Source organism: Ambystoma mexicanum, chromosome 2q, assembly GCF_040938575.1.
Source record: "Ambystoma mexicanum isolate Mex_15411 chromosome 2q, UKY_AmexF1_1, whole genome shotgun sequence".
In the NCBI taxonomy this organism is placed as follows: Eukaryota; Metazoa; Chordata; class Amphibia; order Caudata; family Ambystomatidae; genus Ambystoma; species Ambystoma mexicanum.
The window spans coordinates 773,213,418-773,238,924 of record NC_090924.1 but is presented as its reverse complement, the minus strand read 5'-3'; the positions used below and the strand labels follow the sequence as shown (position 1 = coordinate 773,238,924).

Genomic DNA, 25,507 nt, shown 5'->3' with positions numbered 1-25,507 from the left:
TTTACCCTATTAAATCCTATGGAGCTTTCTACCTGGTCTGGACGTCTTTTAAAAGTGAACCTTGAGTACTTACCTGCCCCCCAGACATTTCAACTGTACCCACTAGGGGTCCAGGGAGTTCTAGGGCAAAGACTGGATTTTTAGGATTTACTTGCGATTTTTAATTTATTTTTAAAAGTTAACTCTTTTCACATATGAAAGTGAATGTTTTAGACTAATTTTATAAATAGTGCAACTATTTTTCTTGAGAGTGAACAGTGTTGGTAATATTTGTTAAAATGTAACCAGCTTTTCTGGATGCCTTGTGCTCTGCGTAGAATTTGCTTTCCACCACATGGCCTGATATTTACTATCAAATATGCATTTTTATTATTTTACTACTATGTGTTAGAGGGCCTGAATGAACGTGGTGGTTCGTATTGGCCTTAGGGGTTCTTTAGGACTATTTTACCTGTAGGTTACTATTGAGATGGATTTCTAGAATCTGGCCTGGTGGACAGGTTTTAGGAGGCCACTGTAGTTATAGTGAACTGGGTAACTGAGAGGTTAGCCAAACCCCAAATCAAGGTAAGCGTGCAGAGCATTCAAGGCTATTCTCAGCAGAGTGTGAGTGGGTTCCGAGGTGCACAAGGAGCCCAAACAGTGAAGCACACACTAATTGAATTTAGACAGGCAAGTACAAAAATACTATATTTATTCTAGGCCCAAAACACACAATAGGAAATGAATGAAGCAGGTGATAATATTACACACCACTCAGTTATAAACCTATATACAGTCGCCTTTAGGTTCTTAGGAATGGAATTAATAACATAGTCAACAAAAAAGGGTGGCAAGTAGTGATGCAATAGAATGGAACAAAGTCACAAGAAATATACTGAAACGTTTTAAATCCAATCCGTATGACTGGGGGGCCTTGTGCCCAAAAGTCACAAATCTTCTTAGGAAAAGGGTTTGATGTAGGAAAAGTTCTTGTGTTGGTGAAGATATTCAACAAAGCTACTGGTAATTAGGATTCCATTTTTCAGGTTCAGCTACTTTTAGACGCGATGATCAAAAAGTGATGGATGGAATAACCTTCTAATATGTATTCCAGCACTTTTATGCATTTTAGCAATATTAGTTTGTTATTTATTTATTGCATTGGATTACACGCCCAAACCTTTAGGTATCACAGCGTACATACATCTGGAACATACATTTTCGTTATTATCAGCTTAAAAACTTAAGTTGGAATTACATGGTTATTTACATCATATTCATATATTACGGTTGGCATAGTCTTGTTACAATAGCTTGAGTGTTGCGTTGAGGTTTGCTTGGTTGGTTAGTATTTATTGAATAGCCAAGTTTTTAGTGGCTTCTTGAACGTTTGGAAGGAGGTCCCGTTGGTGAGGTGGGTGGGGAGTGTATTCCAAATGCACGGTGCTGCTATTGGGAAGCTGGAATTGCCTGCTCCGGTAGTGGTGAAGCGTGGGATGTGGAGGTGTGTTGTTGCTGGACCCGAGTTCTCCCAGTGGCTTTACGGGATATGGTTTGGTTAAGGTAGGTTGGTGCTGTGTTAGAAATGCATTTATGCTTAGTGGCGAGTGCTTTCTGGAGGATACTTGCTTTTATAGGTAGCCAGTGGGCGTCTCTTCTGTGTTGGGAGATGTGTTCTCTTCTGTTGATACCTAGGGCAGCTCCAAGGGCTGTGTTGTGCAAAAGTTGTAATTTGGAAAAAAAATGTATTTGAAGTGCCTAGCAGTAAAATATTGCAATAGTCTAGTTTTGGAAGGATTAGGGCTCTAGCGAGCGTTAGGCAGTTTTGGGTGGAGAGAGAGGGTTTGCTTAAGGTAATGAGCTTGGCTGTATATGCAGTGGAGGAGGCAAGTGCGTTAATATGATTTTTCATAGTGAGGTTATAGTCTAGGTGGACTCCTAACATTTTGACTTTGTGTGAGATGGTGATGGGAGTGCCATCTATTAGGATGGAGGTGTAGTCACATGCTAGTTTACTGAGTTTGGCTGGGTAGCAGATTATGAGGATCTCAGTTTTTTCCCCGTTAAGGCAGAGGCTATTATTCGCCATCCAGTTTTGGATGACGGAATACATTTTGTTAATGCAGGCAGTGTCTTTTTGTAGATTGCCTGAGATGGGGATTTGTATTTGTGTATCATCAGCAAAATTGGTATACATGACTCCCATGGCGTCTAGCACCGCAAAGAGTAACTTGGTGTATGCGTTGTATAGCGTTGGGGAGAGGCAGGATCCTTGTGGTACTCCCAAAGGTACTGGGATGGGATTGGCTGCTTCTTCATCTAGGGCAAGTCTTGAGGTACGGTCTGAGGAAGGATTTTATCCAGCTTGTGGCTTTCTTTGAGAAGTGGAAGTTAACGGAGAGGGTGTTGCATAATTTGTTGTGATCGACTAGATGAAACGCAGCAGAGAGATCCAACAATAGTAGTATGCCCAGTTTGCCAAAGTTCCCAATAGAGTCCATCTGGTTTTCTAAATCAAGGAGGGCAGTCTCTGTGCTGTGACTGGGCCAGAATCCAGATTGTCTGTCCCCTAATAGTTGGTGCTGTTCTAGGCGAGTTTGTACTTGGGAGTAGGCTATTTTAGTGATGATTTTGAGGAGGAAGGGTACGGTTGTTATGGGCCTGTAATTGGTAGGGATGGTGGGGTCTAGTGTGGGTTTTTTGAGCGGGGTGTGACCCGTACTGATTTAATGGATGCTGGTATAGGGATGGATTTGAAGGATTCATTAATGAAGTTAGTGATAATGGGGGCTAATGTTACAGCGCAATCTTTGACTACTTTAGCATGGAAGTTGTCGTCTTTGCAATTTGATGGCTTGAGGGAGGCTATAGTTTTAAGAACTTGTTCCTTGGCGACTTGCTTAAATTGGAATTCCGGTACATTGGGTTTAGGATTGGCGTCGGGCTGTTGGGATGGGGTGGTGGGTTTGAGGAGCTTTTTTTGGGCAGCTATTTTGTTTTGGTGTGTGTTCACTTTGGAGGATAAAGCTTTCTGGATGGTGTTGCACCAAGCTTTGCTAATGGTAACGATGCTGATAGGTTGGATAGGGGATTAGAGTTTTTTGATAATGGTAAACAGTTCTTTCGTGTTAGAGGCCGCATTAGCTATTCGGTTGTTAAGCGAGTCTGCTTTCTGTGCGAGTATGCTACGTTTGTACGTTTTGGACAGTTGTTGTAGTTTCGTTTGGAGTTCAGGGGAATGTTTTTTTCTAATTAAGTGTTCTAAAGCTCTTTTTTTCCTTCCGAGTTCTTTAAGCTCACGCTAAACCAGGGAGAGCTGCGTTTATATTTGGGTATTTTAGTTTTGAGTGGGGCTACTTCGTCAATTGCAGCTTTTAGGCATTGGTGGTAATGGTCAGGATATTATTGGTATCAGAGAAGTTAAGCGGTTTGGAGTGGAGTAATTTGGTGAGGAGGGTTTAGATTCTCAGTTATGCCTTGAAATAAGTATATGACAGAAACATAAAGTGCTGTCTTTCGTGCGTATGTCCAGCTGTGCAACGGCCTATGCTATTAAGTGGTTTCAAATATGGAGATCTGATTCTGGGCACAAAATGTCCGATTAGTGGCTACTGATATGGGCATTGTTTTCGGCGTTTTAGGAGGTTAGGCTGGCTACCTTAAAATGGCGGCTTCCGTTTCCTTTGGGACATATATGGTGACTGCCTTATATGGAGACCCGGCTTCCTAGACATTGCTGTACAAAGGTTACTTTTGAGCACCTCATTTAGCATGGTTAAAATAAAGGGGTTATCTGCGAACATCTGAATAAGCCTGGCTGGATTTCAGCCAGGACACACAAAGACAGTTGGCAAGACATTGTGACTTGGCTGGATTCCAGCCAGGACACATTGTGTTGGCCCAAACCCAGCCAGGACATCTTGACAAAATTAGCTGCTGCCCAAGACGGGCGAGTCATCCAGCGATCCTTGGGGAGAATATAAATAAAATGCGCTTGTGCTAGAAAACTAAGACGCCAGGGACGGAGATGACGGGTGGCGCATGTGTGGTTCACCGCAGCGCGATTAACTAGGACAGAGTTCAAACCAAGGCATAGCACTTAGATGCAAGTGGTTATGTTGGAGATATTTTAACCTTATGCAAATTATGCTATGCACTGTGGCGGAAGCGAAGAAATGAAATAATGCAAAACGAGGCATGTTGGTTTTATATGCTACCATTTCACTGATCATAATTATTTCAGTTTATTTCTGTACTATTGTATTCTGCTTGATAAGTCACTCCTCATATAGGAGAATAAATAACCTATGAAAATAAACCCATGAGTGAGTCTATGTGTATAACGTAATGTGATTACGCTATCCTTTGAACCTAAGTGCCCATATAATATAAAACCTGTCTAGCCAACTTATGCAGTGCTCTGCGAAGAACAGATGGTCGCAGTTTTAAGCAGAGATTTCCAATGAGCAGGCTATCCTAAAACTGTGGTATCTTTCTCAGCTCTCCCCGGAGACTACAGGGGTAGGCTAGGGCTCTATATTCACAACCCTAGGAGTGTTAAAATGTGACAGTTCTTCCGATGTTTATTCCACGTAGAACAGGGGGAGACAAATGTGTTGCAATTACTTATACCCACAAGCCCCACCACACACACTCTGATATTCCCAGATGACTAGATAGGCCGAATTGGGGTGGGTTGGGTCTCTGGAAATCAGTTTTCCCACCGTTGGTTCCAGTGAGAGGTGCCCAGGAGCATGCAGTTTCAAAGATTCTTTGGTTTGGTTCCAGAGTACAACCATTGGCAAGGAAGAAATGCAGCAAAAACCGACACTTAACCAGATGGGGGAAGGTGGGTTCCAGCAACAGTCGCCGTACACGGGCAATGGCAGGCGTCTTTCCAGTTTTCAGAGCAGGACCCCTTGAAGCTGGGGAGATGAACTTCAGCAGGAAGACTACTTACACCACAATCTGTCGACTACCAAAGCTCTGGCGACAAATGCAGAACTGCGACAGCTCTAGCAAAGCAGCCCACCAGAGGGCTGGTCAGTTCACCAGAGAGTCCAGGGACACTATTGACGGCTCAGGACGCCTGGATCCTCGAGAACAAATAGAGACTGGTTGGTCAAAAGAATCCAAGGGTTGAAGCACTGCACAGGGCTTTCGCAGATCAGGTCAGCCAGCAGGGCTTCACTGGGTGAAACACAGGAAGGGATGCTGGGCTTCTTTGGGAGTCCACAGATATTCAGACAGCTGCTCTTCTACACAGGATACTCGACTCCAATGCTGATCTGAAGAAATGGCTGCAGGAGTTTTCTTCTTATCCAAGATTCTGCCTGGAAGCAAGTCCAAGCCCACCAATGGTAAGGACCTGCATCATTCAAACAGCCAGAGGTGGTCCAATCAGGGACCACTAGGGGTTTCACTCATGCCCCACACCTAGCGTCCCAGATGTGGAGTGAGACCACACAGTCCCACCCACATTGTGGGACACCACACTAGACCAGCAGCAGCCCGCGAAAGCAGCAGCTTTCCAGGGCAAGTGCATTACCTTATTTGGGATTTTCTGACCTGAGACGGCAGGAAGAAAGCCAAATAACAATATGGCCAAAGAACGAACAAACAAACATCTTTTAACGTGGCCATTTTAGGGCACCAGCCGCGTTAAGTAGCCATACATGGTAAACACGAATGTGCACACTAGAAAATGCAAACATTGTAAAATTATAATTGCTGCCACTAGCTCTAGGCACATATAAAGTAACCAAAATGTGTAAAATAATAGGATAGAAAAGTATCCCCACTGCACTGCATTGTAAGATGCTGCACGCATTGTTGAAAAGTGAACAAAAAAGGTGAAATATAAAAGGACAAAACTGACAGTGTGAAGGACATTTCCCCATATCATAATGAGAAAAAGGACAGGGGAGTGAACATGAATGCTTCGCTTTCCCTGTAGAAAGTCAGGACAGGTTCAAAAACAAATGCAAAATGTTTTGGGGGGGGGGATCCATAGAATTATGAAGGGAAAGTTGCCAAAGGAGAAATCTTTCCCCAACAGATTCCCTTTTCTGCCTAAACCATACCTAGATTTGTTATGTACAAGCGAATAAGGGAGCTTAGCAGCTTTGCTAGTTTGTGTGCTCCCTTGTTCTCCCCTCTATGTTAATGTATGTCAGAAGCCTATCTGAGATAGTTACCCCACATATGGGCAGTGGGGCGAGGAGAGTCATTTTAGACATTCACTGTTTATTCTTTAATATCGTCTATTTTATGCTAAGTATTGAACCTGAGAGAGAACTGTATGTGTGACATAATATATGTACATATCTTTCTGTAGAGGAGTGAGATTTATTTTCGCTAGACAATAATTTGGACTAATTGCACCTTTGTGTAAGCCTGCTCCTCCTTACCAGAGAGTTAAACCTGGTTGCACTGTCCACATTGCTTACCTTTAAGAGAGGTTTGCCTAAGGGCAAGGATAGTGCTTTATACAATGCATAAATATAAACAAAATAAAAACGAACTACCTAAAAAAGAATACCGGAAAAATCAGAGACATAATAAATTAATAAGTCCTACCTTGCTCAAGATACTCCAGACTCTGCTTCTGTCTTTTGATTATCGTGCACATGCGTCCCAGAGCAGCACGTTTAAGTTGTTTACAACGGTACAATGAATCGCCATATTTCATCAGTCGCACATAATCCTTAGCAACACTATGGAAAAAATCATGTGAAAATGAAAAGTATTGCAATGTGCTATTATAAAGAACAGAAAAGTAAACATAAGATAAGATGGTCTTACTTGTCAACTAAATTCTTGGCAATATTAATCTGTCCCAAAGCCAGTTTGTAGTGGTCCTTATCATACAGAACGTTCATCAAGTCAGCATAAAATGGGTGAACATCCTTAGGAAAAAATAATTCAGACAAGGTTTAGGGCTTGTAAAAACAAAATACAAGAAAATAAGGACAAACGATCAAACTGTGCAAGAATGTGTTTTAAACATTAAGTAGGTTGTGTACACTTTTGCTTTTTTCCATAAGCATCTTCAAAATTTAAACACAGTCATGGAAATATTAATTAGCAATAGTTTTTTTCATATTTTAGCAAAGCCATATTAGCTAAGAACTGGCAAATCAATAGTTCCGCCTATTGCAATGGTTAATTATTTTTACTTTATAGGCATGAACGTCTCTTCGTCCCATGAAGAAGGGCCCAACTCAAAGTAAATACAAGCTGAAGGGGAAGTCATCACATACATTATTCCATTAGCTGCCAACCAAAGGGGATGGGGGAAGGGGGTCACGCGATAGGCAGAGCCATGTCAAGCCACACCAGGATCAAGCTCACACGTCCCAACCATTCCACCGTAAAAACCTCTGTACGGTGAAGTAATCCACCGAACTGACCCATCTACCGAGCTTCATGCGATCCTGCTTGGGGGCCTCCGACGAGACCGGATAGAAATGATTAATTATTCACCAAAGTGACTAACTAACTCCTAGTCCAGATTCCCCTTTCCATCATAATGCATGGGCGTCCCTCGCTAGGGACGGAAAACAACAATTTTCACCAAATAAATGCCTCTACCCCTTTACAAAAAGGTATGCACGTGGGGCGTGGCCCCAGGAGCAAGCGCACCCTTGACTCCACCCTCTGGAGCCACACCTCAGTCCCCTTTGACCAGTCAGCCAGATTAACCTGCTAAACTATGCATCTTATTAATGGGGGAAGGATGGGGGGGGGATGTATGGCGGAAAGGAGATTATGGATTAGTCACTACAGCGAGTAATGTATAATTACTCCTACGTCCCGTCGACTTTACTCCATACTGCATGGGCAATTACCATTGAATGATGCCCAAAGGAGGTGCGATATTTGGGATCCTAAGAAAACAGGTTCCTCAAAGCTGCTTGTCCGAATGCTGCATCAGATCTGGGGCTGCTAAAGGTTTGCCATGGCACATGCCTCAGGAAGGTGACCGCTGTTGCTTTGACCCCAATTGCATGGGCATGCATGTTTTGTGTACCTTCCATCTGCTGAGACTTATAGGACTACTGAATGGCTGCGACCGTCCACCTAGCTATGGAGGCCTTGGAGGCTTGGTGCCCTGGCTTAGAGCCTCCGAAGGTGATGAATAAAGCCTTCGTCTTGCAAAATCCTTTGGTCCGGTCTAGATAGAATTTCAGGGCTCTTCTAATGCCCAGACAGTGCAACACTCGCTCTGCTTCGTCCTTTGGGTTAGGAAAAAAGGTTGGCAACACAACTCTTCATTCAAGTGGAATGAGGAGACTACCTTCAGAAGAAATGCTAGATGGGTGTGCAGCACCACCTTTTCTCGATGGAACTCTGAATTCCGCTCACTCGCCAAGCTGAGGCAAGACCCACTAGAAGGGCCGTTTTGATCGTGCCAGCTTCATGTCTACCGATGCCATGGGCTCAAAGGGCCAGTTGCACCAGTGCAGCGAGCACCACATTGAGGTCCCACAACGGATGAGGACCCACAAAGAATGCAGTCTTTTGGTAGGAGGCTATAGCCTCGTCAACCCTGTCAGATGTCTTGACTACCGGGTTGGAGGAAGAGAATGACTCGTGCTCAGAATTTCTGTAAGCGCCTATGGCGGCAAGGTAGGCCCGTCATGTCTCCACCTGTACCCCTGAACGCGCCAAGTACGCTGAGAAAGATAGCACCTGATCTAGCGTGCACGCTAGAGGCGCTAACCCCTTGTCCTTCGCCCAGAGGCAAAATCTGGTCCATTTGCTTTTGTATTACCTTCTGGTGGACTCTCTTCTAGCTTTCTGAATTATTTCCAGGTTGTCTTGTGATAGACGGAGATGTTGCATGGTTACTTGCTCGGGAACCAGGCCGCTAGGGCTAGCTTTTTGTGAGCAGGGTGAACTGCCGCGACCCCCTGCTGTGCCCAAAGCTTTTGATCGTGAATTGGAAGTTTTACTAAACACTGCACAGTCAGCCGTAGGAGGTCTGAGAAACAGGGCTGCGCCGACCACCTCAGGTTGATTAAAATCAGGCTCATGTTGGCGGACTCTCTGACCTTGCTGAGAATTTTGTGAATGAGCGGTGTTGGGGGGAGGCATATGCCCTCATCCCGCTCCAAGGGAGGTGTAGGGTGTCAGGACGCATACTGCTGACATCTCGGTTCTACTCCGTGACAAACAGGTCTATGTAGGGTAGGCCCCATCTCCTCAAGAGGTCTGCAGAGGTCTAGCTGCCTCTCATAGTTGTCCACCCAGTCTGCTGAGCCTGGCCACTTGCAGCTTGGACTCCACCGGCAGATGAATCGCTGACAGCCATACCTGGTGTGCGTATGGTGTGGCCTGGAGAGGGGATCGATCTGGTTCCCCCCCGCTTGTTGATGTAGAACATGCATGTGGAGCTGTCTGTGTGTAGGGAGACCACCCGACTGCTTATTAACGGCAGGAAAGCCCAGAGGGTTAGCTCTATGGCCCTCAATTCGTGGAAATTGATGTGTTTTTTCATTCCTCCCTCGTCCATGAGCCATGCACGCTGTGCGAATGTAGGGTGGCTCCCCACCCCTCCATACAGGAATCTGTAGTGATAGTTGACTCCGGAGGTGGTTGCCTGAACAGTCTGTCCCCCCTGAGGTTAGTATCCTGTCTCCACCATAACAAGTCTGGCATGAGGTCCACCGGGATGGAGACTGCTGCATCCGGGGAGCCCATCAGTTGGTTCCATGAGGCCATGAGGTGCAGCTGTGTCCACCTCATCTTGAGCCTGGTGTATGGAATCGCCAGGATACAGGATGCCAAAACCCCCAGCAGGTGTTGGTACCACCAGGCCGACGTATTCGTCTGCTTAGGAAATTTATATAATATCCCACCCGAGGAAGACCAAGGTTTGGGTGGGCTGCAGTTGAGATTTCTTGTGGTGGATGGAAAACTCCAGTTTGTGTAGGGTGTCCATAAGCCAGGAGGCCGATTGCCGAACCCCCTTGGGCGATTTCGCCCTGACCAACCAGTCGTTGAGATATGGATATAGATTGTGGCCTTCCGATCTGAGTAAGGCCGCTACCGCATTCATCAACCTTGTGAAGACTGTGGGGCTCAGGTAAGCCCAAACAGCAGTACCTTGTACAGAAAATGTAGTCCCGTCACACAACGTCAGGAACAAGCGGTGGGGCTGCCAGATAGGGACATGCAAGTATGCATCCTTCATGTCTAGGGAGCACGTCCAGTCTCCCCCACACAGAGACTCCGTTATCAGTGCTGGCGTAACCATCTTGAATTTTTGGAGGTGGAGGGGTAGGTTCAGGAAGGACCAACCCAAAACCATGCAAACACCAGCCTGGTTATTTTTCTGTATCGTGAAAATCCATGAGTAGAACCCCGAGCCTTGTTGAGAGGGAGGATTCGGGGGGGGGGGGGAATACTTCCTCCACTACTGCACTTTTTAACTACTGCACTTTGTACTAATGAACGGATGTCCGCTAGGAGTGTTGGTGTCCTGATTTGAGGGAGGGGAGAAGACAAAAGGTGGTTCCGTAGGGACCAGGAGACTAAACACATGAAAAACCACAGAAAGGATGCAGTAATCCTCAAAGAGGCTCCGCCAGGGCTGAGTGTGGAGTGCAGGTCTGCCACCAACTAGAGAACAATGCACCTTGATGGGGCCGTCATTACTTCTTTGGGTCTGAGACTGGTGCTGGTGCTTGGGAGGGTGACTTAAAAAAGCCCTTGTGTGAAGTGCGCCGATGTTTGCGCTTGTGGTGGCTGGGGAACTGGTCTGGTTGACTTGCCTTCCGATCCTGGAATCCCCTGAACCCGCCGAAGGTCCTTGCCCTTTCCGGCTTGGTTTGCCGATGTCCGGATGTCCTGGGCGCCGGCTTTACCAGAATGGCCAGTGATTTGGCTGTTTGGGAACTTTATTGCTTTTTGTCTAGTTCCTAGTCTATGGATGAATGTAAGCAGTCTACCCATCAAAAGGCAGTTCCAGGATACGGTCTTGTACATCCGTGTTGAACTTTGTGGCTCCAAGCCATCCCGTTCTTCTCATATCTGTAGTTACGCAGATTGCTCTGCCAGCCAGGTCGATATGCTTTACAGTAGATTCCAAAATATATTGTGCCACTATTTTGGCCTTGGCCTGCCCCACCTTAAATGAGGCCCGTTTGTGCACAGGGATGTCTGATAGGAAGTCCAAGATCTCCCTCCATAGCTTTGGTTTGATGTGGCTAACATGGCATCTGTCGCAGGTGGAGAGCAGCATTAAAAAAAAAAAATCTTGTGGTGGTGCCGTAAGCCACAAACCGAAAACGGGATTGGCCTGAAACACCCCAGAGGAAACTGGTGAAAACCCACCCGAGTGGCTGGCTGGAGGGCAGGGGTCACCGATGATGAGTGTGCGGGTGGCGAGACTTGACTTGTGACCTCGAGGACCGGGTGTAAGGCCCCGAGTTGGAGGCAGAGGTACTTAAATGTACCTCTGCAGTAGTTAGGAATGCCAGTGGTCCAACTAATAGGGCATGGAGAGAAAGTGGTGTTCATGGACTGCCGACACTGCCTAGCTGTGCGTGCACCATCGCCATCACGGTGACCAGGCTAACACGCCACTCTGGACCTGCAAGCAACAACAGGGGTCGGGCCACTAACCCAATGTCTAAATGCCACAAGCCAAAGGCCATAGCCACCACAAGCTTGCACCGGTTCATTTTCCAACCCACAGACATGGAAAGCACCGACAACTTCGAGGCCCCCGCCACAGAGGACATTTTAAATTTGCAGTAAAGTCTCCTTCTGCACCACCGAATATCTCACTTCTGCCTCTTAAGAGTTCTGGAAGCAAATGCAATGGTTAACAACTCATCACGCCCTTGCATTAGCACAGCACCCAAACCATAATCACTAGCATTGGCATAAATCATGGCCCTCCAAACTTCTACAAAGCTGGACAGAACAGGAGCACTTATAATGTCCAGTTTGATAGCCTCAATTCTATGGAACACGCATCATCCCAATGAAACATCACACCCTTCCTCGGGAGCCTCCTCACATTCCTTGTGGCATCTGACAGCTTCGGAATGAACTTACTGTAGAATTCCACCAAACCCAAAAAGGATGCCACATCACTCTTGCGACACTCCATCATGTTTAGGCCTCAACCCCTATGCTGATATTTCATGTCCCAAGTAAGTCACCTTGCGTGCCCTAAAAGTGCACTTTTCCTTGGCAATCGTACGCCCAGCATCACTCAAAATCTCCAACACTCCTCTCAACCGCATGTCATGCTCTTACACATTCATGCCACAAATCAACACAACATCTTGATAAAACAAGACTCCTCTTTCTCCACCCAAAAATTGAGGCATAACATTTTGAAAAACGCAGGCCTTGCATGGAACTACTTGAAGGTACGCATGCATATGTAACGTTGTGCTCACACTTGGAGTTTGTACTAATCACCATATGCGTTAAATGAATGTACTTTTTGCTAAAAGAAGAGGCCTTCTCTTTTATACGGCGGCGTTTTAGACCTGCTGACCCGGCAAGAACTTGTTTTTAACAGAAGAATTGTGTTTGGTCACTGTATGTCGAAGCATGCTGAGCCTGCTAAAACTATCTGCAGAATACGGGTGGGGGGAAGGAATGAGTAAGCATGGCCTTGAGCACAGAGATACGGGCACAAAGGGGCACGAAAGAATGTGAAGACCGGGATAACAGGAAACCACGATAGACCACGATAGCAAATGTGCAATGGTTGTTCGTTAAACTCCAACTGGATACTTCAGATAAACTCCAACTGGAGATCCGCCCTGGGGTGGACGTGTGCTATGTGCAAGGCAATGTAAACAGAAAAGTATAAAAGAGCACGATGTGTAGAAGAAGGCGCGGCACTTCGACGACTTGCTTAGCGAGACGTTTGAACTTGCGGCCCATTCGCGAATGCTTGTGCATTAATAAAGTAATGTTTACTTGGCTCTTTTCTGTCTGAGTTATTGCAGGGTCCCTCATTGTACTGGTTATGGTGACGGCGAGAAATCGCACCCACATACTGAAAGGCGAGCTTCAAATCATTACCGAGCTTATCTTGAACAAACTCCCTAGATGCAAACTGTCCCTTTGGGTCAAAATACTACATATAATTCACATCCTTTCCTGACCATGACTTCTTAATAATTGTGTCACAAAAAGGGGATAAATACTTGATATCCCAAACCCTCAACTCAGGCGTGTATGGAAACTAGACCTGTAACCTCTTTATTAGCCGCCCCAAGCTCCAATAGTACACACTATGCATTATTTCTGTTGACTGGTAAGGCAAAGTTTGTATTTACACTGAGCAGTGCCAATTTGTGTTTTCCCATTTTCCAAGAACTCAGTCTGCTTCGCCGGATTTTTGGGATTGAACATTGGCTGATTTTAGATATTTTTGCAATATAACACTGGAGGCTTGACAGGTTTTATCGTTGCTATGCGGCAAACAGATGATCTGTAAAGGACTTCGAATCAAGTATTTTTTTACGTTTCAGGAAAGCGATAACTTCCAGAGTGATTAAAATTTGTGCTAAACCCACATTCCCATAGTTTATCATCCACCTAACCGAATCCAGCACCTCTCACTTTCAGAATATAGCTCAGCTGCCCTCAATTCAGGGTTTGAAATTAAGATTCGATGAGCAGAAAAACTTAAAACCAACTCCAGTGTTTCAAGCATCACCCAATAGTCAGGAGCTACTGCTGGAGAACCAGGAGCAAGTACACAGTGCACTGCACATGTAACCTCCACACGAGATGCATAGATTATCTTTTACCATTATGTAGGATCCATTCGGTTTAAATGTGTCCTACGTGTGCCCCAATTCTTTTTGTATTTACATTAGCAAACACTGAAAGTTTACATCACATGTGCATGTATGTTAAGGCACCAGTTGGCCTCAGGAGCCAAAAGGTAGCTCCTGTTGACTGTTGGTTTTAAGCTAAACAGGCTCTTCTAGTGTAAAAGCAGGAGTTAAATGGCTCAGATCAATTTCAAACCATGTCCTACATATAAATGTGTATGAACACACAACATAGATGCAGCTTTATGATAAATGCAACCACCAGAAATACAAAAAATACATTTTGTGCAATTCAAGCAAGCATTCACAGAAAAATCATAATTAAAACGATACTTCTCAATTGTAACTAGGTTCTCCATCTTATTACTCCTAACAATTCTAAAATGCTAAGAAAAGAAAATATGAATACTTAATGCTACTCTCCATGAGGATATATAGGTAGAAGATGAACAGAAATAAACCATTCCTCATTTCACGTTGTTTGACAAGCTCACACGCACACAGCGCAGAGAAAAATGTCTGAACGGCTCCTTAATGTCCTACAATTTCCCCATGCAGATACAAATCAAAAGAGGTGGTTTAAGTTACTTATCTGTAACTATTGTTCTCCGGCATGGGTCTGGCATGGATTTGCATGCTCATGAATATTCCCAGTTGTCAGGTTGGGAATCCTCGGTAAAAGAAAAGTTACTTACCAACTGGTAACGTTCTTTCAACTGGATGTTCCTCCAACATATTCCACATCTTTGACATGTAATGTCCACAGCTGTGCTGCTTTGGAAATTTTTTAGCAGAGGGCGTCCTGCGTCGGGTCGATGTCCGTCGAAGGCCTCCGTCGAGGGGGATGTCATTGGATGTTATAAGTAGGACGCACGGCGCCCGTAGCCTCAGTTCATGTTTTTTCCCTCTACAACTAGTGCCATAACCGCACACCAAGCCTCATTGACTTCACATAGCCTTGTGGGAACGCAAGCTGCAATAGCACAGGAAATTCTTCATAGGGGCAAGCTGGGAGGGCAATGTGGAATACGTTGGAGGAACATCCAGTCAAAAGAATTTTACCAGTTGGTAAGTAACTTGTTCATCGAATGGATTGTGTCCTCCAACATATTCCACATCTTTGACAGACTCCCAAAGCAGTATCAGTGAGTGGTGGAGGGATAACAATTTGGATATACCCAATCAGATGGCAGAATAGAGCCCTGCTTTATCAACGGCCATATCTTGACCATGGAAAGTATCCAGGGAGTAATGCTTGACAAAGGTGTGGATGGAAGACCACGTTGCAGCATCACAAATGTTTTCAACTGGATCTCCCCGTTGCAGGGTTGTGGGTGTAGCCACGCCCCTGGTGGAGTGAGCTTGCAAACCCTCAGGAGGGTCTTTGCCAGACAATCTAACATTCAGCAATGATGAGGATAATCCACCTGGACAAGGTCTATTTGGTAACAGCCTGGCCTATTCGGTGTCCAGTGTATCCCACAAAAGGTTGGGCGTCACTCTGACCCTGGACATCCTAGATATTTAAAAGCACAAAGCTCTCCTAGGGTCCAACCTATGGAGTCTCTACTCTTCCTTACAACATTAAGGAGGAGGATAGAAAGCAGGAAGTACCACCTTCTGGCTCAAATGAAACTCAGACACTACCTTAGGTAGGAAGGAAGGATGTACACTCAGTACAACACTATCCCTGTGGACACAGTAAAGGGTGGCTTAGACAAAAGTGCCTGATGTAACTGCAATCAAGAAAACTGTCTTGAAGGTCAACAGTCTCAAAGGACAAGAGTGCAAAGGTTCAAACGGAGCACCCATCAAGAATTTCAAAACAAGATTCAGATCCCAAACCAGCACCTGAAAAGGGGACGGCGGGAACAAATTTGAGAACCCTTTTAGTAACTGGGTAATCAAAGGAATATTAAAATAAGAAGATTCTTCAGAAGAGTGCTTGAAAATAGACAGTGCCGCCAGGTAATCTTTAATGGTATCCGCCCCACCCAAGCCCCGTAAACCCCCACCCCGCGTGCGAGAGAGAGGGGGAGAAGATCCTCTCTGTGGGGAAGCGGCGTGGTGGACAGATGGACATTTCTAGAAGGTCTGGGTACCACGCTCTCCTAGCCCAATTAGGATCATGTGGGATCCGAACCTCCGCAACCTCCTTAGAACCTGAGGAAAGACGGGGACCGGAGGAAATGTGTACAGAAGTGGGAATGACCAATCCACGACTAACGAAAATTGGGACCACTGCGTCCCGAGAGCCCATTGAAGGGATCTCATCTGCAGTCTGGCCTCTGGCACCAGAAAACTGCAGGATGCTATGAGGCCGAGCAACCTTAATAATTTGAAAGCCCGGAGACTCTTGGCATGTTGAAATTTGTCGACCATCTGGACAATGTGATGAGCCCTCACCTTGGGAGGCGAGCACTTCCAAGGATGTGTCCAACACAGCCCCGATGTACTGGAGCTGTAGGGAAGGTGTCATATACGACTTCTTGAAATTGACGGAGAAGCCCAGCTTGTGAAAGAGTGGCAGGTGAGGCTGAGATGATCCAAGGCCTGTTTGGGAGGCCACGCTCGGATCAGCCAGTCGTCCAGGTAGGGGTAGACGTGAGCCCCCCCCCTCTCCTGAGATACGCTGCCACCACCACCATGAGCTTGGTGAAGACCCTCGGGCGGAGGTCAACCCGAATGGCAGGACCCGAAACTGAAAGTGCGAGCTGCCAACAGCGAACCTCTGCTATTTTCTGTGCTTTGGATGGATCGGCACATGAATATAAGCATCCTGTAGGTCCAATGACACCAACCAATCCTTGAAGTCGAAGGGCCTGAAGGACCTGAGAAAGAGTGACCATCTTGAACTTGTCCTTCCTGAGGAACTTGTTCAACTGACACAAGTCCAAGATGGGTCTCAGTCCTCCCCCATATTTTTTGATTTCCAAGAAAGACGAATACCAGCCCTTGTTCCTCTCCGCCACAGGCACTAGTTCTATAGCGCCTTTCTCCAGCAGGGTCAAGATTTCCTGCACAAGGAGCAGATCCGGAATCTTCAAAGAGATTTTCCCCGGTGGATTGTCGTAAGGCCGATTTAGCAAAGGTAGGCAGTAGCCGTGGGTTATTGTTTCCAGAACCCACGCATCTGAAGTAATGGCTCGCCACTCTTCGAGATGCTGTGACAGTCTGCCCCCAACCGGCAAACAATGAGACCAGGCCGCCTAGCTGTTTCGGTGCAGCTGCAGCAGTGCCTGAAGGCAAAGAGGCAGCTGCCTGAGCGGCTTTGGCACCTTGTCCCCTTCCACCATGAGGACCCTTACGGCAGCCCCTTTGACTGGCCACACCTCTCGCTCTACCAAAAGAGGAGTAGTAACGAAAGGAGCCACTCCACTGCCATCCTCTAGGAAGAGGTTGGCGCACAGCAGCGACTAAAGATTTAGCAGCTGCTTTGGAGGTCTGCAACCTCTCAAGGCTCTCGTCAGCCTTGCTGCCAAACAAATGAGAGCCGTCAAAGGGCATGTTGAGAAGATGGGTCTGTACATCTGGTGCAAACCCTGACTTCCGCAACCACGCGAACCTGTGTATCACGGTGCTCGCAACCATGGACCGGCTGATACCATCTGCCGCGTCCAACCCAGACTAAAGGGATTCACACATGGCATCCTTGCCATCCTGCCAACAGCAAGGAACCCATCTCTTTCTTCCCGTTCAGGAATATGCTCAGCCATCAGAGAGACAATTCCACAGAGTGTGCGAAAATTTGGCCAAGGCACAGGTGGAGTTGGCCGATTTAAGGGCCATACTCCCAGCCGAAAATACCTTGTATGCCCATCAATCGAAGCGCTTGTCGTCCCTATCTGGAGGGATGGTAGGTTAAGCTGCCTGCCTCGAGGTGGTCGTGGTCACCTGAACCACCAAACTCCCAGGAGTGGGGTGTGTGGATAGGTTGCTGGGGTCACTACTGAAGGGTTGGTATTTCTTAGTCAACAACTTGTTTACCGCCGGAAGAGACTCTGGGGTGTTCCATGCAGGAGCCACCCTTTTCTGTAACGCCATGTAAAAAAACAACACTGGGTCAGTGTACGGACCCTGATCTAAAATGTCAGTCAGGTCATCCTGATCGAATTCAACTGGAGGGCCGGACCACCCCAGGTAGTCCGTAGCCCTCGACATCGACCTTCTATAGGAGGATTCAGCATGAGCCCCAGGCTCTGGCCTGCCAAAAGTGTCCAGGCCACTGGCATCACGTAAAGATTGACGGAAATCCTCCATTTGACTACCTCAGTAAAGAGCATGTCTCGAGCTTCAGGCCGAAAGCGCGGATGGAACAGTATCCTGAGATTGAAAAATCTCCAGCATTTTCTCCCTGAATGCCTCCTACTCCTCCCGAGTAGAAGATGTAGTGGGGCAAGCCACTTTCCTCATGAAGCCATCATCCGACGAGGACGGGGAAGGCGACCAGTGACGCTGCTTCCGGGAATGCCTCGACGAGGACGAGTGGCGAGAACCACTCCAGGACCGAGATCCCCTGGACTCCCTCAGACGGGGAGAGTCACCCCTCGATTCGTCGGTTGAAAAACCAGTAGTCGTTTTGGATTTACGAGGTTTAGAAACCCGACTTGCCTGCAACTTCCCCTTACGCTACCGCAAGGCCTTGGCAGTCAACAACTGGCACTTCGAGCAATTGTCTGTGTCGTGGCTCTCGCCCAGACACCACAAGCAGATACAGTGCAGTTCCGTGATGGACATCTTGGATTTACAGTCCCTGTACTTCTTAAAGCCCGACTGTGGGGTCGGTGGGTTAGAGGAGAAAAACATTATATAAGTATATAACACGAGGCGCGCCGAGTGCTCAAAGCAAACACGTTTGCAGAAAAACGTGCGTCGTCTTTCTAACATCCAATGACGTCACCCTCAACAGAGGCCTTCGAGGGACATCAACCTGACGCCATCGACAAATATTCCTGAAGCAGCACAGCTGTGGACATTACATGTCAAAGATCTGGAATACGTTGGAGGACACAATCCATTCGAAAAATGATTCACTTTAAAACTGTCTTTCTCCTTTAAACCAATCATTGCACTCTTGGTCATTCCGCTCCCATCAAATGACAGCCCTCTTCCCAAAGCTCAACCCCTGGTGGCCATCTTCAGATTCGGTAAAGCACAAAAGGTGAACCAAGAAGAGCCGCAGAGGGGATGGACGGAGGGTTCGCATGTGAATCCATGCCAGACCAATGTTGGAGAACAATAGTTACAGGTAACTATTACAGTACATATACACAACCAGGGTTGGTGGCAAGGCTCAACAGAAGCAATAACACTCAGCTCTGGAACAGACCCCCCTCAAACAAACAGGTTGCGTAGCACTGCTTGGCCGACTCAGGACTCCTCCCTGGAATGCTGGTCGACGCAGTAGAACCTTGTGAAGGTGTGCATGGACCTCCATGTAGCATACCTGCATATGTCAAGCAGGGGCCCACCAGAGATGCACACAGTCATTGCTGCAATGGCTCTGGTGGAGTGGGCTATCGGCCGGCCTGCTCGCCAGTCGATGACAGTGCATGATGCAGTTGAAGAGCCACCTGGAGATGGAAGCCTTCAATAAGGCCTTCACTTGATTTACAGGTTCAAAGTTGATGAATAAATAAGAAGTCTTAAGAAATGTTTTAGTATGTGCCACATAGAACTTCAAGGCACAAGCAACATCCCGCGAATGCAAAGCCTTCTCCGCCAGCGATGACAGATCCGGAAAGAAGACTGGTATCAGCAAATGCTCGTTGAGGTGGAATTTCGAAGGCATCTTTGGCATGGGTGGGGTGTGTATGCAGTACCACCCTTGAAACGTGGAAAGCTGAGTAGGGGTGCTTGCAAGACAGGGCCTGAATCTCCCCGACCCTCCTGGCCGAGGCGATAGCCACGAGGAAAGCAGTCTTCAAAGAAAGAAACTTAAGCCGGATCTGATGCAAAGGTTCCAAAGGTGCTCCTATGAGCTTAGTTAGCACCACATTAAGCTCACACGCTGGTGGAGGAGCCTTTACTGGAGGAAAAGTCCTGAAAAAGTCCCTTGAGGAATTCCTTGACGAGTCAGACTACAGTGAAGGTCTGCCTGGAGAACTACTGTACCTGGATATGGCGGCGAGATGCACCTTGATAGAAGTCTGAGCCAGCGCTACCTTAGACAAGGAAAGCAAGTATGGCAACAGTTGAGGGGCTGTGACCCGCAGCAGAGTAATCTTCCGAGTCATCCCGCACCACACAGAGAAGTGTTTCCATTTATGCCCGTAGCACTTCAACCTAGACCTGGCCCTGGCCCTGGCCAGGATGTCCTTACATTCGTCGGGTAGAGCATACCCACAAACTCTGGGGCTGCAGGAGCCATGACCTCAGATTCAGAGACTCTGGGTCGTGATGCAGAATCGCTCCCCGTTCTCTGGCGAGAAGGTCCGGGAACAGTGATAGTCTGATGGACGGGTCCACTGACAGAAATGGCAGGTCCAGGTACCACATTTGTCTCAGCCACGCTGCGGCGACCATTATCATCCTGCAGTGGCACTGTCTAAGTGTGTTTATCACACGAAGTAGGAGAGGAAATTGAGGAAACGCGTCTGGGAACCGTCCCTCCCACGGGAACGAGAATGCGCCTCCCCCCTCGCTCCCCATGCTCTTGGGCTGCAGGAACCTGCTGGTAAACCTCAGGCACTTGGTGTTCGCCACCGTCGCGAAAAGTTTGATCTGGGGTCGTCCCCATTTGTCGAACAGCAGATTCACATGCCCCTGGCAAAGCTCCCACTTGTAGCAAGAATGCAGTTCCTCGCTGAGGCAGTCTGCAATGGTGTTTTCGACTCTTGCCTGGTGAAACGGAACGAGGAACATATCTTGATGAATGGCCCGCTGCCACAAAACCTGGGCCTCTCTGCAGAGTGCCAGTGACCGGGTCCCCCCAGTTTCCAGATGTAGAACATGGTTGTGGTGTTGTCCGTGAAGATCCTCACCACCTTGTCCTTCAATGAAGGCAGAAAAGACTTGAGGGCCCAGAACATGGCCCAAAACTCCAGGACAATGTGTATGTCCCCTTCCTCTGGTTGCCAGAGGCCTCTGGCACGCAACTGTCAGGTGTGGGCTCCCCATCCCTCTAGAGAGGCGTCCGTGGCGACAGTCTCCTGGTAAGGAGGAACCTGAAACGGAACTCCCTGGACGGGATGCTTGCGAACACCCCACCACTGTATCGCATGCTGGAATTCTTCGTTGAGGGAGATCTTGTCCGTAAAGTTCCCCAACAGTTGCAACCACCTCACATCCAGGAACTCCTGGAGATGTCTCATGCGCAATATGCAGAGGCGAAAGAGGCTGATGAGGACAACATGCCCAGAAGCGACTTGATGGACCTAACGGTCGCCGCCTGGGCTGACAAGCGATGCACCTTGCCTTTTCTTACCCCTCTCCTCTGAGGGGGGACGCAAAGCACGTCACTGTGTTGATTCGCACAGCCAGAAATCGGGCATCCAAAGCTGGTTTCCAGTAGGACATCGGATAGTTTCATCCCAGCTCTGGCAGAGGTATGGTTTTGGCTGTGTGTTCGCTTGCCAGAGATTGTGAGCGGGAACGCACCAGCACGTCGTCCAGGTAGTGGTATACGTGGATATCTTGCGGACGAAGATGTGCCGCCACCGGGGCCAGACGCTCCTTTTGTTGGCAGGCTCACCGTGGAGGATGATGGTGATGGCGAACGCCTTTTGTCCGAATCGGGACCTGCATCAGTTGCGAACCCAGCAGAGCTAGCATTGCGGAGCTTGGCCTTCTCTTGGACCCCCCGACCGCAGGGTGTCCTCAAAGGATATCAACCTCCTCCCGGAGGGAGGATGCTCCTTGGACTGGTCGCTTCTGGATGAGGCTTGACCCTGCCCCGAGGTTGTGTCAGAGGCCTTGCTCAACTTCAGCCAATGCCGACAGTCTGCTGTATCAGTCTTCTTTGGTTTTCTTTGCGAAACCAGGGCACACCACGCATCCCTACTCATCGTGGTCCGGATGCAGGCAATATAAGCATTTATGGTGTCGATCTTCCACAAAGACGTTTCTTAAACCACACTTCGCGCAGAGTTTGAGGAGGCTGCAACCTTCCTTCTCTTCAGCCATGCTGAAAGGGCGCAAAGTAGGCCCCAAGCCGGGCCTTCTCGAAACTTTGATGATCCGACGGTGGATGAAGATCTTCACCGGTGGCGGAGCCCCGCTGCCGGTCTCTATCCTTCATCGAAGAAGATAAAGCAAAAATCAGTAATATTTTAACTATTTTACCAAAATGTACAAAAAAAACCACAAAATTAGTTCAGAGAGCAACTTCCCAACACATGCGGTAAAAATCTGAAGATGGCCACAAGGAGTGGAACTTAGGGAGAGGGCCGTCATTGGATGGGGGCAGTATGACCCAGAGTACAATGATTGATTTAGAGGAGAAATGCAGTTTTAAAAGAAGCAAAAAAGTGAAACTCTTTCTTTTACCAAGGATTCCCATGAGCATGTGAATCCATGCAATACACCCATGCTGAAGAAGGTCTTGTTTCGATAAAGCCACCTGCCTTCTGTTCTAGTGCATAAATGGTACGCATAGATAGGTAAAAAAAAAATTAAAGGCCTGGTATGACACGTATCTGGAGGTCTTCATGCAGTTCTTAATACTTGTGTCTGCTGCGTCCAAGGAATTGTTAATGAAGGCATTAGTCATTTGTGTTTCCCTCCGTAATTATTTTAGCCCTAGCTAATCTCAGTGGTTCAGAATGATTCTGGTGAGTTTGTCTGGCTTGTCCCAATGGTTTCTTATCTCATACCACAAGTGCTGTGGCATTAGATTTTCATAGTTCATACGCTTTTGAGTTGGCCATTTTTCTTCCAAATGCGTACATCTCATCTACAAGGTATTCATTAGTTGAAAATCGCGTCCCACCCCTATTTCATGCAGTAATGACGACTAGGGCTGTACCAAACTGTGAATTTACTATTTGGCTGATAACAGACTAGTTGGTCCAGGATTTCGGCTATATATAGGGAGGGGTGTAGGCTGCCATGCCCTGGTAGTGCCTCCTTATTGTTTTGTATTTTAAAACTCTGCGTGAAGGAGGTTGTCGCATATGATGCATTTATTTTTAGATTACCTGCGAGGCCGCCAAGGGCAAGGCTAGCAACTCCCCTGCAACAATTGCAGTCGTTGCCAGGTCTTGACCTGGGTGCCCCTGCTTTTTTTTTGTAATTGAGTGGGGGGTTGCCTGGGCAAGGCCTGGCATAACAACTGACCCCCGTCCCATCAAAAGTTGCGGGGTCGGCAGTTCTTGCCATGGCGACTGCAATTGCCTGTCCCCTCGTCCCCAGCCACAATAGCGGGGGTCACCAGGTCTTGTCCTGGTGGCACTCGCAGCTGCATTTATTTTTAAGAAGCCCAAGCGTCAAGGCCCTGTGACACCCCAGCAATAATTGCAGGGGACGCTGCGTTTTGCCCTGGCAGCCCCTGCAACTACATTAACGAGCTGGTATTACCAGTTCTTGCCCTGGAGGCCCCCACAGCTGCATTAACAATTGGGGGGGCCGCCATGGTAAGACGCGAACAGGGTTTACCTTGGCCTTGGGGCAGGCAGCAGCCATTAAGGAAATACCTTATTTGGCTGCTGTAGCCTGTCCCTGCTTTCAATAATTGGCCATCTCACTCATACACAGAGAAAGATAGCTAATAATAGAAAGTGGACTTGAGTAAGCATTCAAGGAAGTACTCAGCCAAAGCCGAATTGCTGGTTAGCTTGAAGCCGAAATTCGGTACACCCCTAGTAACAGCCAAGGAGCCTACCTTTAACATAAAATGGATCACTGTGAGCTGGCTTGGACTTTTACTACTCTTGGGTGAACATGTTTTTTAGTCTGTTCTGGTTTTATTAGAGAAGGCATTATCCCATTCTGTATATTTTTAGTAGAGTGATAGATTGGGGCACTAGCTTTTTCTCCTGCAAAATCTCTATGAAATCGGTTTCATCTTCAGATACATGAGTTTGCATAATCAACCTAGTTGCCCCCCTCTTTAAGAGTTCAGTGTAAAGGCATTGATCCTCCGTGGGTGAGGAGGTTATTGGGGGTTCCATAATATCAAGGGAAGGTACTTGGTACACACTTGAGTCAATGTCATCATCGTCCCAAATGACTTTGTATAGTTATCCTCTTCAACTATATCCACTTCGTCTATAATAGGCTGCTCTAGATGGGCTCTCCCTTTTTGAGATAGTGTGACCTCTACTGAGATATTGATATGATAGGTTATTTATAACGCGCTTAATACCTAGAGGTTTCTTAGCGCAGACCCAGGGATCGAACCTGTGTTGCTCTGCGTCGTCTTGCTTCCAAGGCAAGCACGTTGCCCCTGAGCTATCCTCCCAGGAGGGAGGCTAGCCTTCTCTGGGAAGTGTTCATAGCCTTCTATGGGAGGTGTTCATAAAAGTCCATAAAGCATTCAATTTTACCCATAATTGTGGTGAAAGGTTCTTCAAGCCATGGTTTTCACGTGTTCACCCTGTTGTGATGGGGTTGCCTTCTTGAGTATCTTACACTAATTCCCCTTCAGACCCAGAGTAAGAGCATAACCTTTCCTGCATTGAAGCTTCCATTAATTAATCTCTCTTTCTACAGCTACATTTCCTGCTCACTTTAAAGCAGTCATTCTTACTCTTTTGAGAAAAAACCTTCCCTGGACACGTCTACATGTCTGTACCTTATAACTATCATCCTATTTCCCCTCTTCCTTACCTTTAAGATATTAGAGCAAGTGGTTTTTACTCCAGTTGCTGCTCATCTGGACCTGTACGCCTCTTCCAACTTCTCAATCGGGTTTTCCCTTTCCATTCTACGGAAACAGCGCTTCTCTCATTTAATTCTTGGCTATCCACTAGACATTATAAGCTCTCTTATTCTCATTCTCCTTGACCTCTGCAGCTTTTGAGAAGGTGGATCTACGCTCACTTGGGTTTTTTGGCACTGCTTTATACTGGTTTAGGTCCTATTTATCTGATCGCTCCTTCTCAGTTTCCTAGGGAGGTTCCAACTTCCCTTTTCCTTTGGCTCATGGGGTTCCTAAAGGCTCCGTTTTAGGTGGTCTTTTCTCTCTTTATTGCACTGCGTCCCCTCTTTTGGGTTGTCGGCACTTTGTTATGCAACTGATTTCCAACTGTTTATTACCTTTTCATATTTTTACGACTCTACACTCTGCTTTTTCTGAATGCCCATCAGCCATCCAAGCTAGGGTGCACTGTTTTCGCCACTTGAATGCTGCCATGACAGAACAAGTTACTTTCTTACCTGGTAACGTTCTTTCGATGGGATGTTCCTCCGACGTATTCCACATCTATGACAGACTCCCAAAGCAGTACCAATGTATGGAGGTGGGAAAAGAATTTAGAGTTTTACAATGCCCAATTAAATTACAGAATAGAGGACCGCCTTGCCAAAGGCCAAATCCTGCCCATAGATAGAATCCAGGGAGTAGTGTTTTACAAAAGTATGGACAGAGGCCCATGTGGCTGCTTTACAAATGTTACGAATGGGAACACCCCTCTGCAGAGCAGTAGAGGCAGCCACACCCCTAGTAGAATGGGCCCGTAAGCCTACCAGAGGGTCCTTACCCGCCAGACGGTAACATTCAGAGATTGTCAAGATAATCCAACTAGACAAAGTCTGCTTAGTCACAGCTT

At 47.1% G+C, this 25,507-nt stretch overlaps 1 protein-coding gene across 1 annotated transcript in view; it reads right to left on the bottom strand.

The window, feature by feature from the left end:
• Nucleotides 1–25,507, bottom strand: part of GTPBP4 (GTP binding protein 4) — a 377,564-nt gene that overhangs the window by 262,978 nt on the left and 89,079 nt on the right. The window contains exons 3-4 of the mRNA XM_069648006.1: nucleotides 6,787–6,890; nucleotides 6,562–6,698 (exon numbers count right to left, since the gene is read on the bottom strand). Of these exons, the coding sequence (XP_069504107.1) occupies nucleotides 6,562–6,698; nucleotides 6,787–6,890 (241 nt within the window). The remainder of the gene's footprint in view (nucleotides 1–6,561; nucleotides 6,699–6,786; nucleotides 6,891–25,507) is intronic.